The 15760-nt window shown below is 33.1% G+C and overlaps 1 protein-coding gene across 3 annotated transcripts in view; it reads right to left on the reverse strand.

Annotated features, from left to right (window-relative positions):
* Window positions 1-11614: 11614 nt before the first annotated feature.
* The window catches only part of LOC118181789 (dnaJ homolog subfamily B member 4-like), a 58407-nt gene continuing 54261 nt past the window's right edge, over window positions 11615-15760 (reverse strand). For all 3 annotated transcript variants that reach the window (XM_085819864.1, XM_085819863.1, XM_085819862.1), the window contains exon 4: window positions 11615-14226. In XM_085819864.1, coding sequence (XP_085675990.1) covers window positions 13996-14226 — 231 coding nt within the window. In that variant the 3' untranslated portion in view covers window positions 11615-13995. The remainder of the gene's footprint in view (window positions 14227-15760) is intronic.

A 15760-nucleotide genomic window follows, 5' to 3' on the forward strand; every position in this document is an offset into this window, starting at 1 on the left:
AACTTTTTAAAAAATTAAATTAAAAAAAATTAATTTAGAAACCAATGCATTTTAGAAACCCTTGTCTACAGAAACCTCCCCGACACGAATATGCATATCAATAAAAAGAAACTAAAAAGGAACTAGATATAATTAATATAAACCAATAAGAAACAAAAAGAACTAATTCACAATTTTTAAAAAAACAAATATATACGTAAAAATATAATTTCATATCTAGAAAATACTTAAATACTACATAAAAAATATTTAAAAAATACTTAAAGCAAGTAAATAGTAAGTTTTAATTCTAACTTACCTACTATATTACCGTTGGGGTCTGCAAAAGTATTTTCAAAGTGATGTAAGCGTGTTCTTCAAATTATATAGATGCCGCTTATATGATCATTAATAATAGAAACATAGTTTTTGTTTCAGTGTCTTGCCCCCTAAGTATTATTGATTCGCATGAAGACTCAGAAATAATTATTTGCGAAGATTTCAATGCCAATAGTACCCTATGGGGTCCTTATGATTACTCAATAGATCCAAAAGGTGATGCTATAATTGAATTCTGCTCGACAAACAATTTGAATGTTCTCAACAGTCCTGATAGCCCGGATACGTTTTCCGGTGCCAGAGGCGAAAGCTGGATAGACCTTACCATTGTAAGATCTTCTTTTGTCTTGAACTGGTCTGTTTCTATGGATATATCATGTAGAGATCATCGCTACATTGAGATTGGACTTTTAAACAACTTACTTAGAGAGAAGAAATTTGAACGTTTCTATATTTGGGATTTGAATTGGCTAAATTTTCGTGCAGAACTGTATAACTTTATAAATCAAGTTTCTGAAGAAAATTTAGAAAATACTTCTGATTTAAATATTTATATTAAAGATTTACTAACTCAATAGTGGATATCTGTAAGAAAATTAAGAAGATGAACAAATTTAAACAGAGCAACGCTCTGGGTAAACGGGTCTATTGGTGGTCGAAAAACTGGCTGTTTTAAGAAGTCAAGCTCGACTGTATCGAAGGAAATTTCAGAGATGTTATTAATCGTATAGAGAAAAATTTGCGAAAGATTCAATAAGAAGAAATTAGCTGAATATAAACGAGAAATCAACATTAGTAAAAATTGTGCTTGGGAACAACTATGTGACACTTTGAATATTCATCAACCTTTTGGCATTCCTTACTATATTGCTGTTAATAAATATAAACCAGCTTTACAAATTTCCTCTTTGAAATATCAAGATGGGTCTTATACTAAGAATATAGACGAAACAGTAAATTACCTCCTACAATATTACTTTCCTTGTGATACTAATACTTATGGTGATCTAGCATGTCATTATCAATATAGATCAGATTGTAGGATACCTCCAGAGACCGTAAATGATTATGATTTTACTTTGGATGAAGTGAAATTTACTCTTAAAAAGTTAAATAAAGGGAAAGCTCCTGGTAAAAATGGCCTGACAATATTTTAGAAATATTGATATTATTTTAGAAATCTTTGAATGTAATAAAAAAATTTTTGTAGCTATTCTGAATGAATGTCTTCGGAGGGGGATTTTTTTCCTGAATGTTGGAAAGAGGCTAATTTGGTTTTGTTCAACAAAGAAAGAAAGGATCAAGAAGATCCTTCCTCTTTTCGCCCCATTTACTTACTGCCTTCCCGGGGCAAGGTGCTGGATAAGCTCATGACACAACGGTTACAATATTATTTATCATCAAATAATCTTTTAAATAAAAATCAGTTTGGTTTTATGCCGGATAAAAGTACTACCCAGGCTATAGATAATTTAATTTCTGACATCCTTCGAAATAAAAGGAATGGTAAACATACTGCAATTTTATCCTTAGATGTAAAGAGCGCTTTCAACAATGTTTGGTGGCCAATTTTATTAAAGGAATTTAAAAATATGAAATGTCCAAGAAATATCTTCTAATTAATATGTGATTTTCTGAATGAAAGAAAAGTTTCCTTATATGATGGCAATAAGTGGCATCACAGAAATTACCAAAGGGATTGTCCCCAAGGCTCAATATCTGGTCCACTTTTGTGGAATATTATTGCTAATATAGCTTTAAACATAACCTTACCACAAAATGTTAGTATATAAGCTTATGCTGACGATTTTGTGAGGGACAGTGATTAGGAGTCATTAATGGCACGTGTTTGCCTTCTGCCTTAGTTCTTGAATTTACTATGCAAAGCCATATTGTACGTGCCTGATGACAATCGTCGGCTAGGTTAATTTAAGGGCCAACTACATTATGCATTTGTAGGTATCTTCGGCTATATATTTAATTTAGCATTAGTTTCTTTTATTCTTATCATTATTTAAAAGCCCGAGTGGAGGCGTTTTTGTAAACCCGAGAAGGGGCCATCTGTTATTATTTCTTTGAGTAATTAAAAGGGTATTTTAACGCTTCTCGACTCTCTGTAGTAACTACTGGTACTCAGCGATTATACGCTGAGTTCCAGTAGTTACTTAGAATTAGTTCACTAGGGTCCTCGACATTTTATCATAGACAAAGTAGTGAGGATCATTAAAATATAATTAATTCTGTTATATATATCTGCAGTTTCTTTTTTAAACGTAAAAGAGCATAAACGCGAAAATATCAAAATATTTTAAACTTTTATTTCCATATAAATAAAATTTTTAATATCAAATGATCGACTTGCAGTTTATATGTTACACCTTAAAACCCATAAGATCTTCGAATATGTGACTGTTCCAAGAATTGGGATAACTTATTTATTTTAAAAGCAATTACTTCCAACTTTTTACAACTGACTACATAATATAGCTGCTTTCTGAAATAGTAATCATAAAGTTTGTGTTGCCACAAATATTTTTATAATTTAATACACTTTGTAACAAAAGTTTTTGTCATGCTTCCACCTTGCGCGCACAGTTTAAAACATTCTGTTGCATAATTTGATTGCATATTTAATATGTAGCTTTCATAACATTTTCAAACTATTGTGAACCAAAAATTCTAAGAATTTCATGTTAAATTTTTATTTTATTTGTAGTTGAGTTTATAAAATGTATTTTATTAAAAAAATCTAATGTTTTTGTGCATAAAATTTTTTAATATTAAAATTTCCATCAAATTTTTGGTTCAGGTAGAAGATAGTGCCCATATAAAGAATTCCATCAACTTTCAAGTACGTACCATTAGCCATTTTTAAAATATCATGCGTGCAAGGTGGAAATATGACGAAATATTTTGTCACAAAGTGGATTAAATTACAAAAATATTTGTAGCAACACAAACTTTCTGGTTACTAGTTCCCAAAGCAACTATATTATGTAGTCATTTGTAAAAAGTTGGAAGTAATTGCTTTTAAAATAAATAAAATATCCTAATTCTTGCAACAGTCACATATTCGAAGATCGTAAGGGGTTTAAGGTGTAGGAGCCCCCTTAACACAAGCTTAAATCACAACCGTTAGTTTATTTCGAAATTATGTGATAGAGAACAAAATTCGAAAATTTTGCATTTGACCTCTTCTGACTTCTCAGAACCCATATTTTTTACGACACAAGTTGTGTAAAATAACATTTCTTGCAAAACGTTAAGGTTAGGTTAAGCTAGACTAGGCTATTTGAATACGGCAAAGCCCACGATGTCTGTCTGCTTAAAAGAAGCGATGTGTTCGTGGAGGCCTTTATAAGAAAAACTTGCTCATGTCCACATTGCACAAAGCAGAAAACCATGAAAATACCCATGTTTCGCCGGAGTTCAGACCCCATGAAAAGTTAAGTAATCCAAACAATATGGCTGTTTAAATAAATAGCTTTAGCTGTTCTCAGAAAGCACTTTAATATTCAATTAAAAAAAATATCTTAAGGATTGCCGATTGGCAACATCTGTTTATAATGCACGTAATTTTATTGACGCTGGGAAAAGAAGGATTGTGAAGAAATTTTTCTTTAAGTTGTTAAAAATGGCAACTAAATTAAGCGTATTTTTGATTTGTGGGATAAATCCTGGCATTTTTATTCTTATTATTTTGGTGGGCAGAAAGAGGAGAACAGCCATTTCAGTTCTCATGATTTCTCAAACAAAATATCATCTCGAGTATATTAAAGTTGAACGATCCACTCCAGAACTGATTCACTTTATTGAGCGAATAAACAGTTGATTTCAGAAAACGGAATTGTAGCTATTTTACGGTCCATCGAGAGCTCTTTTCGGAAGTATGCCAAGAATAGACATGTCCTATTCGTTCACGCACTGACTCTTTTCTGAGAGAGTGAACGCTTGATTCGACAAAAAAGCGTTGTTGGAAATGTTCCAGGAAAGTTAGATTCCTATTTTAGGGAGAAAAGTTCGTCCATTCTAAAAGTGAGTAAAAGCTTAAACTATTTTAGCTTATTTTTTATTCCAGAATTTTACTGTTGGTTCTGTGCAGAAAGTTGTTTTAGAGAATCTTAGACCTACAGTTGAAAGAAATCAGTTCTGCGAGTCAGCGTTTGAAGAAGAGGATTCTTCCGACTCCACTGCTCGTTCAATTCTTTCCGCTCTTCGCTCCTTCCTCGTTAGCAACTTTTGATTAACTCTCGTTCCCGATGTTTTTCTTCAAGGTTATTGTTAGTGACCGATGAGGCATAAAAAAAAAAGTAATTCAGTTCAGTGAGTGAACGGTTCTGATCTGATTCTATAGCAGAGGGGTTTTGTCCATCTCTAGACTGTACTATAGTTAAATGAAGTTATCTCACGTAAAGGCAGAATTGATGATCTGTTCATTTATTCGGAGGTTAAACAAACAAACAAACGAACCAAAAATTGGTTTCTGAATTTTGGAAGAGCTGAAATCTTAGATGTTTGGACGGGTTTCATTGTAATAGACACGTCCAAAAAGTAGTTCTCTTTCGAAAAGTAAAAAGTAACCGAGCTGAACAAAATCATTCTTCTTTATTTTGGAAATACATGCTTTGGATATTTTTCTATGCAGACAGATACGGGAATTAAAGTACTCTTGTGACACTGAAAGAAAGACAAGATTTCCTATATCCGATAACTCTTCCGGACACAGTTGACACAGCCATCCGCTACTACGATAGCGGATGGCTGTGTCAACTGTGTCCGGAAGGGCTACCAAGACAGGATAGCGGTTACTGACACTGACTGCCGCACCGAATGGCTCGGATTCGAATCCTGGAGAAGGCATGGGTATTTGTAAGCATCAGTGTCTGCGAAGCGAAATCCTATAAAGAAGCTGGTGGTAGGGAAAGAGGGGTGGAGGATTCTCGACCCGCAACCGGGGTTGTTCTCCCTCGGAATTCTATATAGCCCCGTTCACAAGAGCAGATTCGACCAGCAGCGGTTCTTCCAACGTGTCCCATTCACACAGCGAACAAACATTATCTGCCTCTCAGAATTGGAGGTAGAACTTGGTTGAATGTTCCTACCTCTCCCGGAAAAGCGCAAATGGGGAGATTTCCCATACTGCATTGCGCGATTGCGGGACTGTCAGCGAAACAATTCCTTTGATAGATATCTGGGGATGCGATATCATCGAAAAAAATTAGATGGAACCGTACGAAATACGGAAATTTGTAAACAAGTGCAGACAAGATTATCTGATGCTGGGTATTCCACAAATACCGTTCAAATTAAAGCTAAAGACGCGCATATCGGCTTTAACGCGACCAGGAGACTCGGTACCTTTTGAATGATTTAAAAAAAAATTATTTAAGAACTTTTTATGAATATTATTAAATGGTTTTGTAAGACAAAATGATTTTAAGCTGAAAAAAAAAATTTTGCCAGTATTTTAATTAAAATTTTTGGAAGAAATGTTTAATTCTTCTCTACAATTTTCAATGTTTTTCCTCCAGTTTTTTTATTGTATTTATTATACTGTTCTTAATAACCTTAAGGATCGATTTTGCAAATAATGAATTAGTTTTTGAGAAAAATTAAAGCATGTTTTCATGTATAACTTTGAAACAAATATGATCTCAATGACATTTTCACTTCAAATAATTTTTCTTTTCAATATTTTGCAAAACCCATTCTTGTAATTTTAGAAAAGCGGTAAAAATATTAAATAATTTACTGCATATCAATATAAGTTTTAGGACCTTAGTAAAAGGATTTATCAAAAAAATGCAAACTAAGAAAACTCAGTTTAAAGAATATAAACTGTCTAAATAATCATTAAAACCACTTCAAATTTCTTAAAAATTTTATAACTGAATTTCAATATGTACATATATACATATATGCTATTCAACTGGTTAATATAAACAAGCTTTTATTTTAAATCTTTGTAAAACATGTTCAAAATAATTTTAATACATTAATTATAATAATAAATTAATTATAATATAGTTTCTAAAACATTTATAATCAATCATTAAAGATTTATAATAAATAATATTAATTGGTTTTATTCATTTCTTCAAAAAGCAAAGTTTGAAATTTTAACAGCCACAAACCATTTTATTTAAAACCGTTCAGTAGCATAGGTGATTTCTTTTCTTCTTTTATCTATTTGATCTTGTACATAAATTGCATTTTAAATTAATTTAGGTGCATTTTCATTAATTAAAGAGTTAATGGCGCTCCGATAGCGTTCTATAGCAATAGTAAACAATGTCAAAAAAGATGTAAGCAAACGTTAGAAATTCCTCAATTCATTTGTTCTTTTCGCGTGTGTGACATCATTGTTCGCAGTGGCTTGGTTAAGGGATGGAAGACGACGTGCATCTGAACCGGTCCTGAGGGCAAAACTGTTTCCCCGTTTCTCTCTAAAGTCCCCGGCTACGCAGAACTTGACGTCGAAAGGGACAATTCTCAGAACCCGCACAATTCCAGGAAACACACGTAGCTAGGTTACCATTCTCACTTACTACAAAGACTTGAACGCCAAACAATAATCGATTATCGCTCAAATCGGGATCACATGATTGTTCAGAAGCAGAACTTTCGTCTGATTGGTTGTTTCTACCTGGGACCGAGACATTTTCGGTGAGGTTTGAAAAAATCGCGTGTAGCCACAACATTGCTTTCGTAGCTAAGCGGGACTTCACTTCAGGCAGGTGGTTTTTTCCTAGGAATCCTCCCGTTATACCGGTGCTACCAAAATCTCGTTTCTCAGAAAAGTCCTGTCTAGCAGGGACTGTAGCCATATGTGATAACCTATAGCCCATATCACACGGCATTTGTTTCACACGAACAACTGTTTCCGACAATTTTTCTACTTGGCTTACTATTGAAAAAAAGACGTGCGACTTTTTCCTTCCTTTCCAAAAAAATTGCAAATTGTTTGTTTTCAACCAATCAGCTATCAGCTTGTTTCTAATGGGGAACCAGTTTTCCCTGCGTTAACCCCAAAGCGATCTATGGTGATTGGCTGTTGCGACAAAGCACAAAAATTGTTCTAAACAGTTGTTCTTCCGAAACAAACAGACGTGTGATAGCAGCCTTAGTTCCATGCTGGCAATGAGACGTTGTCAATGATGACTAATTAATCTTACAATGTTATAGTTATCCAGGCAGATGTTGTCTGCTATTTACTTACCTCAGCCTGGGATAGAGCCAGCAAAGTAAACAACATTTATTTCTACATAAAAAATTACACAGCCATGTAAATTTTTTGTGTACAGAAGTTATTACAATTATAGTGCTTGTATAATATTGCAATTACCTTAAAAATAATAGACTATATTTTTCATGTCATACATTTTTGTTTTTTATGTACCTATGCTTAAATACATACGTACACTGCATATTAATTCTGATATAATACAAAGAGAATAAATAAGTTAACATCGTAATAGGAAGAAAAGTAATACAAAAGCATTTGTAGCTAAGCAAATGAAGCATATGCTCCAAAGAAAGCTTTTACTTGTTGCTCAAAAATGCAGGGTGGCCCTACCTGTAAATTTTTAATATATACAAGTGACATCCGTTTATATATATATATACAGTATACTTTTATCGAACGTGGGGTCACGTCATTAATACATTGCATGTACAGCAAAGTCGTGTCTGTGTTAAAAAAAGTGTCTTAGGTTCAGATTAAGCCACTCAAGCGGTTAGTGACTCGGACTACCGTCCGAAGGGCTTGGTTTGGAATCCCGGACAAGGTATGGATGTACATTGCCTGTCCCTTCATGGGAGGCAATGGTGATCCATCTATTAGGTGCTTCCACAATAAAATGCCCATTTTGCAGCATTATACAGATTACTATAATCCTCTGTATATACATTTCTTTTTAATGCTGCGTGCCGAAAGTTTGTCCTGGGTTCGAACCCATTCCAGTTGGCTGGCTGCAAGGTTTGTTTTCCACATGTGTAATGCTAATATGACCCAGTTTTCTTTAGATAGTCCTCCATGAAGGCATCCCTCCTCTTACGCAGAAAGTCCTCATTAGCTTTATCAAATTCCAATAAACGACAAAAGTACTTCTCATTTTCATATTCTTATCAGAGCAAAATAAAAATAAGAACATTCTTAAGGTATCAAGAAGGGCAAATACCACAAAAAAGTGATTACAGACACAAGCAAAAAGACAGTTTTGGCTAAATCAAGACCAAGAGAGAAAGAGTGACAAAAAGACGTAAATGCACAGCAAAATCTTTTAAGTACTTATGGCTTCTAATGTCTAAATCCAGCCCTGCTACTATCAGATTAAGAATGGCTTCCAAAGACTTGCTCAGTCACCACATTTAATCGTGCTTGACTATTCCCTCTAGGAAGCTCCCAAAGATCAAGCGGATGGGTAATAGCAACATATGTCTTCAAACCATTATTCAGTTAAAATACGAAATTTAGAAATGTATGCAGTGGAATTTTCAGGCAAAGTTTCAATGCACAATAATGTCTTTGAGATCTTAAGCTGAAATAGTGTATTTTATGTATTCAACAGCAAAGGGGTCGCTTTCCCAGAGATATTCAAAACATAATGGTATCTTAACAAATTTAGTTTCTGCAATAAATGTATGAGAAAAATACATATTTTCACTTCCCATAGCTGTTTTATTCTTTTTCAAAAACTGTCAGCTGCTTTTGAGTAAGTAACCCACAATGTGAAAAAGTGCCTTGGAGTATTTCTATTCCGAAGACAATTTAATTATCTCTTGCTCAGTGAATGGGTCATATCATTAATATTATGCTTTACTAGAAACGACAATTCTTCAAAGAAGTAACTCGTGCAGCAATTTCATCTTGGTGCTTGCCAAATACCCGCTCTCACCAGATGATGGTCGTACCAGAAATTTTAAATTATATTAAGTATCTCTATTTCAAAGACATGACAATCATAAACATCTTATCGTCCAAGATTTGAACCCAAGCACAACGGAAAAGTAGTTAACCACAGTGGCAACATTCAGCCAGCTCACCACAAAAACTTCTAAAAGGAATTTTAGTTTAGAGAACCAACTGCTGAATTACCATATTTAGGAAATTTTTCCTTGTTTAATTTTATTTAGATATAGTACTTGTTAAATGTTTAAATCTCACCGCTGATTAAATTCCATTAACCACCAAAGTCCTAGCTCTCAAAGTTAAACAGCACTTTTTCTAAACGAAAAATTTAAAAGAGGAAAAAAAATTAACATTTCCCCCCCCCAATTGCTTCATTATTTCAACATAGTGTTGCACAAAAAAAGGAATGTATATCATTCAAATGAGTAGTAGTCTGGAATGCGTAAATCGGTATGAAACCTTTTCACTGCTTATGAGTAGCCCAGAGATTTCAGTTATAGTAGCTACATCACAGTAGAACATGCAACATCCTATTTTTGACATTCAGCATTGTTGTGAACATATAACATATTTTCTATTGATAGTTTAAATGCTCCAAATGTCACAGCAATCTCTCGGTAAAAGACTGTACTTGAACAGTTCACACGTTATGCATAATTGCCTTAGTTTTGGAGGAGAAAATCAATTGGCTATCTCTACATAGCAGGAAATAACAAGAGCATGAGAAGGTCAATTCTTCAGAATCCTTCCACAATGTGAAACTTTACAGATTAGCATAGAAGAAATGTGATTCTAACCAGATGGAGCCACAATTCACATTGACAAGGTCTTTGATGCACATTGTTAAAAACGTGTTTTCTCACCATGTAATCTTAGATCTTTGCAATATTTATTGATCTCCATTATCACCAAATTGATCTGTCTGTAATTTCTTTCTGTGGTGTCACTTAAAATCAAAAGGTCTTAAAAATTTTCAAATCTTGTACAGTAGATGAGCTGAAAGTTGCCATTCACGAAGGAATTTTACCTTGCCAAAAGAAATGTTGACAAGTGCAATACAAAATTTTGACGAAAGCCTCTAATGTGTGTACAGTCAAAAGTCGTTAATTTGGACACCCATAATCCGGACTTCAAAGCTACAAACTTTCTGCACATGCGTCGCGTCGACGCATGTGCGCAAGACCTTTATGGCTGCGAATATGTGTGTGTGCATGCGCATAATATGTTTACGCATACGCGTTTAATGTATAACGGAAGGTATAAGCTAAGCTAAAATTATCTAATTCAGTTACTGTTGCAGATTGCGTTGTTCCTTAATCTTCGAATTGGATCCGGCTTATTATTTTTTGAAGACTCTTAGAGCAATTTTATAAAAGTAAGCTTGAACTTTCGATTATGTCAAATAGAATTTCTTATATATATTCACTAATATGTAAAGGATCTACAAAGTGAAAGTATGTTTCGAAGTCCATCAAACAAAAAGTGGAATTGCTGCAAAAAATGGATAAAGGCATATCCTTCGTTTCTCTAACCATTCTGAAATCTGTTTATCAATTTCACGCTTTGGGGGAGGACGCGGCGGCGCGCAATGAATTGGAAGTTGATCTGTCAGCACTATCCTTATCTTCAGGACAGACGTTTTTATTTTATTTGGCTTATAATTCCTTACTAAATGTAGTATTTCATCTCGATGTACTCCGTCTTTGATATGATTTAAATCAAATTTCTCGTCATCATAATTCGCTTCCGATAGTGAAGAAAGTGACACAAAGGTTATTGAAAATGAAAAAATTTCTATTGACAAATTAGTTGGTATTCTCGACACAGCAATTATAGGACTTGAACAGCGGAACTTTGTAACTGAAGAAGAAATTATGTCTGTTTATTGAATTAAGGAGAAAGTATTAGCACAAAAAACGAAGCAACTTAATCAACTTACATTGAAAGAAATGTTTACTAAAGTAAACAAATAAATATTAAGCCTTTCCTTTTTGTAAATTTTGATACCCTTTAGATCATAAGTGTTCTTTATTTCATAAATAACATTTTCAAATTTTTAATTTTGTAATTTCTGCATGCCATCTTACCATATTAAACTGATGATCTATAATCCAGAAAAATCGATAATCCGGAATCGCCGAAGTCCCAACGATTCCAGATTAACGACTTTTGACCGTATACGCCTTCATTATGACCGTTGCTTCAACGTAACACAAGCGGCTAATGGGTTACAAAAAGTGTACACATACAGTTCTAACTTTTTAGCAATTCAGTGAACATTAAATAAACTCACAGTTTATCAAAATAAATACCTTATGTTTACCAAATGGAACTAAAGTAAAAGCCTCTATCACAAAATTGGATTACAATAAAAGAACATTAAAATCAAAGCTGAAAATATAACTTTACTTTCACATATGACTAATATTACAAAGACATATATATATACAAACACTCAAAAAGAAAGACATAATCTATAGTCAAAGAAATGACTACATGCATCTGGAATATTTATATAATATCATACAATGAAAATCAGTGCAATATAAATTACTAACGCTAATTACTTCAGTTAATTTATACAAACAAAGAAATGAAATATCATAAGATTTGACTTTTTGGAACTTTTTCTTTATCACAAATAACATATTAATGTTGGAATAACATTTTTTTTTTACATATCATTGCATAATTACAACCATAAGTTTATAAAACCCTACTTGTACATACATTCTTAATTTCAGATATTTCAAGAGACAATTTCTAAAACTATACAAACATTAATCTTGAAACAGAAATTACTTTGTATCAGTTACTAATATACAGCATCATTATTTATAACTTCCAATCAACCAAACTTTTCACAAAGAGTCGATATTAAAAATTAAATATTTATAACCAAAAAATCATAACATAAATTTAAGTATTAATAGTCTTATCTTTATATAAATCAAAAAATTAAAGTAACCACTGATGGTGAAATTAATATTTTGACTAAATTTGTAATGCATATGCAATAAATTCCCACTAATTTGAACTCACAGAGTCCAGCAGAACACTTAAAATATATCATGTGAATTGTAAAAAATATTCCAGAAATAAGATTCCTAGTAATTTTTGGAAATTTTGTTGGAATAAACAGAGTACAGAGTATTTGCATACACAGCAGTTCCTCAAATATATTCTTAAAGAGATATTTTGTTAAAATGTTTGTTTATCTTGCTCTCAATTGCATATATTCACCAATAATTAATGAGTATTTGGGCTCAATTTTGGTGACAGAAATAGATTAGCAAATATTTATGCTTAAACTTAGTATTTTGTACTTCTAATGTAACAATGAATGTATTTTCATCTAGCTATGGCTGCAGCATTACATTATCGATCTCGTAAAAAAAAGGGCAAAAAGGAGGGGACATTCAAAATAGCACTGAAAACTGATCGGTTTTAAAAATATGCTAAAATGGTTACCTTTTTGACTTGAGAATTCCTAAAACTATTTACTAAAATTTGAACAAGATGCTCACGCTTTCATATTTCAAAACATTTTCCAAAAATAAATTGTAAAATCATACTAAATTTATTAAATCTGAAATCTATAATCTTATAATTGCACTAGAGTATTTTGCTTGATCACCTGTCACCACAGCAAGAGGAGGGGAAATGGCATTACGATGTCTAGTTGCCACATTTGCTGTCATCTAAAACTGAAAAACGAATCATTGCTTAGATAGAAAATCACAAAGAAAGCATGGCACTGCAGCGAGAATTATATCATCAATTGTGTAAAAGTGACTTCCCGGGTTGCAGAATTTTTTGACAGTAGATGCTATGTCTTGTTAGAAGTTCAATGGATTATTTTGATTGGGCAAAGGTATATAATCTACAATGTCTACTGATCTATAATCTTATACAAACAAAAAATAGCACAAAAATTTTTAATTTAACTATAATAAAACTACATCTGGTTAGTGATTCAGTTTAACATATAGAAGCATACATATCAGTCTTCAAATGTATCAAATATTTCCTTAAAATCTTCATTAAATATATACATCATCATACAGAGCTTTTTAACTTGATGTAAACTTTTAATGCCTTTGATTTATAATAGCATAATGCTGTTAAAAATATTGAGGTTAGAATACAGGTAAATATCATATAGATAATACATCTATAGGACACCATTTAAAGCATAATGCTGTTAAAAATATTGAGGTTAGAATACAAGTAAATATCAGTACCTCAACACATTAAATATCAGATAAATAATACATCTATAGGACCATATAACTTATGATAAGACTACAGAAATTGTAAAAGTCTGCAACAATAATTAAAGGAGGAAGTAAAAGAAAAAAAAATAAAACAAAGATATTCCTGGAAATATTATTTCAAAGTATGAAAGAAATTTATTCACTATCAACACACAAAACTACAATAAAAATTTCAGATTTTAAAATCAAATCATATTTTAAAAAATAATATGTTCACAATCTCAACTTCACCCATTGCATTATGACAAACTACATGACTCTACAGTTTACCAATCTGAAGAATGAATAAAAAGTTATAATCCTATAGATGGGAGGCACCACTTTAGACATCTTCAATAAGCAGATGACACCAAAAATTTATTACAACATTTATTAGTTTGCTATTCAGTTCTTTCTTTTACGTTTGGCACAAGGATGTTCAAAAATGCACTCTCCATTACTGAATTTATGATTTTCAACATCATTTGCACCAATAAATTGCATCTGGCGTCATGATGGTAAACATTCTTTTAAAATTTTCTTCGAAGTATCTGTTAAATTATCAGGAAATTTTATTCGAAATGTAACAATGAGATCGCCTCTTTTGGAATTGTCTTTGGTTAATGGCAGTCCCCGACCAACAAATCTCTGTTCTGAGTCTGGACGGATTACCTCTAGAAGGGTAAAAGGAATCTTTTCTCCTGTAAGAGTGGGTATTTCAATTTCTGCTCCGCATAAGGCCTATGGAAGAAAAATACAATGGAATTTAATTTTCCAAATTATTATTGTATATAAATACTGTTAACATTCAGGTTTCAATACATTGGCAAGTTCTGGACTTGAAAATAAAAGGGGGAGACAGGGATGAACTGAAGAAAAGGATTAGAAATTATGGCAATTTTATAGCTTTTGATTAGAAGAGTTAATGTTGATTCTGGTCCGTTTTCATATTCCTTGATGCAAAGAGTGGGAAAAGCTAAAAAGACTTTTAATTTTTAGTATACTGCTAACATTAGCAACTAAATTTTCTAGCACACAAAAATGACAAACTGGTAATACACAATTTATGCAAGTTTTGAGTCTCACACTATCTTTTAATAAATTTTAAAAGCTCCAGGGAGCAACTAAATTTGTGCTCTCTTTCTACACTGAACAGTCAAAATATTATGACCACCTACTCACTAATGCATTATGTAACCTTTGGCCTGTAATACAGCTGCAACTCACCTTGCCACTGATGCCACAAGTTCCTGGTAGATGGACACAGGCTGTATTAACCTTTTCCCGGGGGCTGGGACATATATGTCCTGCACGTTCACTACTTTAAATGTGTCAAGAAATTTCAGTAATTTATGGAGATTTAAAATTAACTCCTTAATATGGATTAGGAAGTGCAAGATCCTGTCGATTTGTTTTTCTGTTCCTTTCAGTTAAAATAAGTGACTAAATGGCCAAAATACATTCGAAATTGGACCCTATAGCCCACGGGAAAAGGTTAAATGTCTAAGCAGCGGTCACGCAAAGTCAAGATCTTCCGATATGGTGGTGTTTGAACTCTGAGCTGCTGCTCCATGATATCCCAAATGTGCTCCATCAGGTAAAAATCCAGCGAGTCAGAAAACCAGGACATTAATTGGAATTCACACTTATGCCCTTCAAACCACTCCAACATAATCCGAGCCTTGTAAAATGGAAGAATGCCCTGCTGGAAGATTGAATTTGCAGTTAGGAAGACAGATACCATGTAAAGATGCAACTGATCCACAATTATGTTCAAATAGTCTGCAGTTTTTATGGTCTGTTCTACAACTAAGGATCCCGGGGACGCCCATAAGAAAGTTCCCCAAAGCATAATACCAAAGCCACCATCAGCCTGTGTACGACCTGCTGTACAGGGAGAAGGAACAACTGTTTGCCTGGAAGACAGGATACCCTGACATGGCCATCGACATGATGAATGAGAAATCGTGATTCATCCAACCAGGCAACCATCTTCCACTCATTCATGGTCTAGTCTCGATGTTCCCAGACCTATTTTTCTTTTCTTTGCTCTGCCAGGAAAGGTGCTTATCAGCCTGTTTAGGTCCCATCAACGGCTAAAATCATTTCATAGTGCCTTGGATTAAGTTCCCCAAAGGCTTATTCTGACTGAAATTCTGATTCTGAAGAAAAATAAAATAAAATAGAAAATGAAGGGGAGTTGGTGAACTAATTTGAAAACATAGGCGAGATGAGAAGATACGTGAATACAGTTCTATATAAGTGCCAAAATTTT

This window comes from Stegodyphus dumicola, chromosome 7 (assembly GCF_044657685.1).
Source record: "Stegodyphus dumicola isolate Sdum_Otavi_A_Nest chromosome 7, ASM4465768v1".
NCBI classification, from domain to species: domain Eukaryota; kingdom Metazoa; phylum Arthropoda; class Arachnida; order Araneae; family Eresidae; genus Stegodyphus; species Stegodyphus dumicola.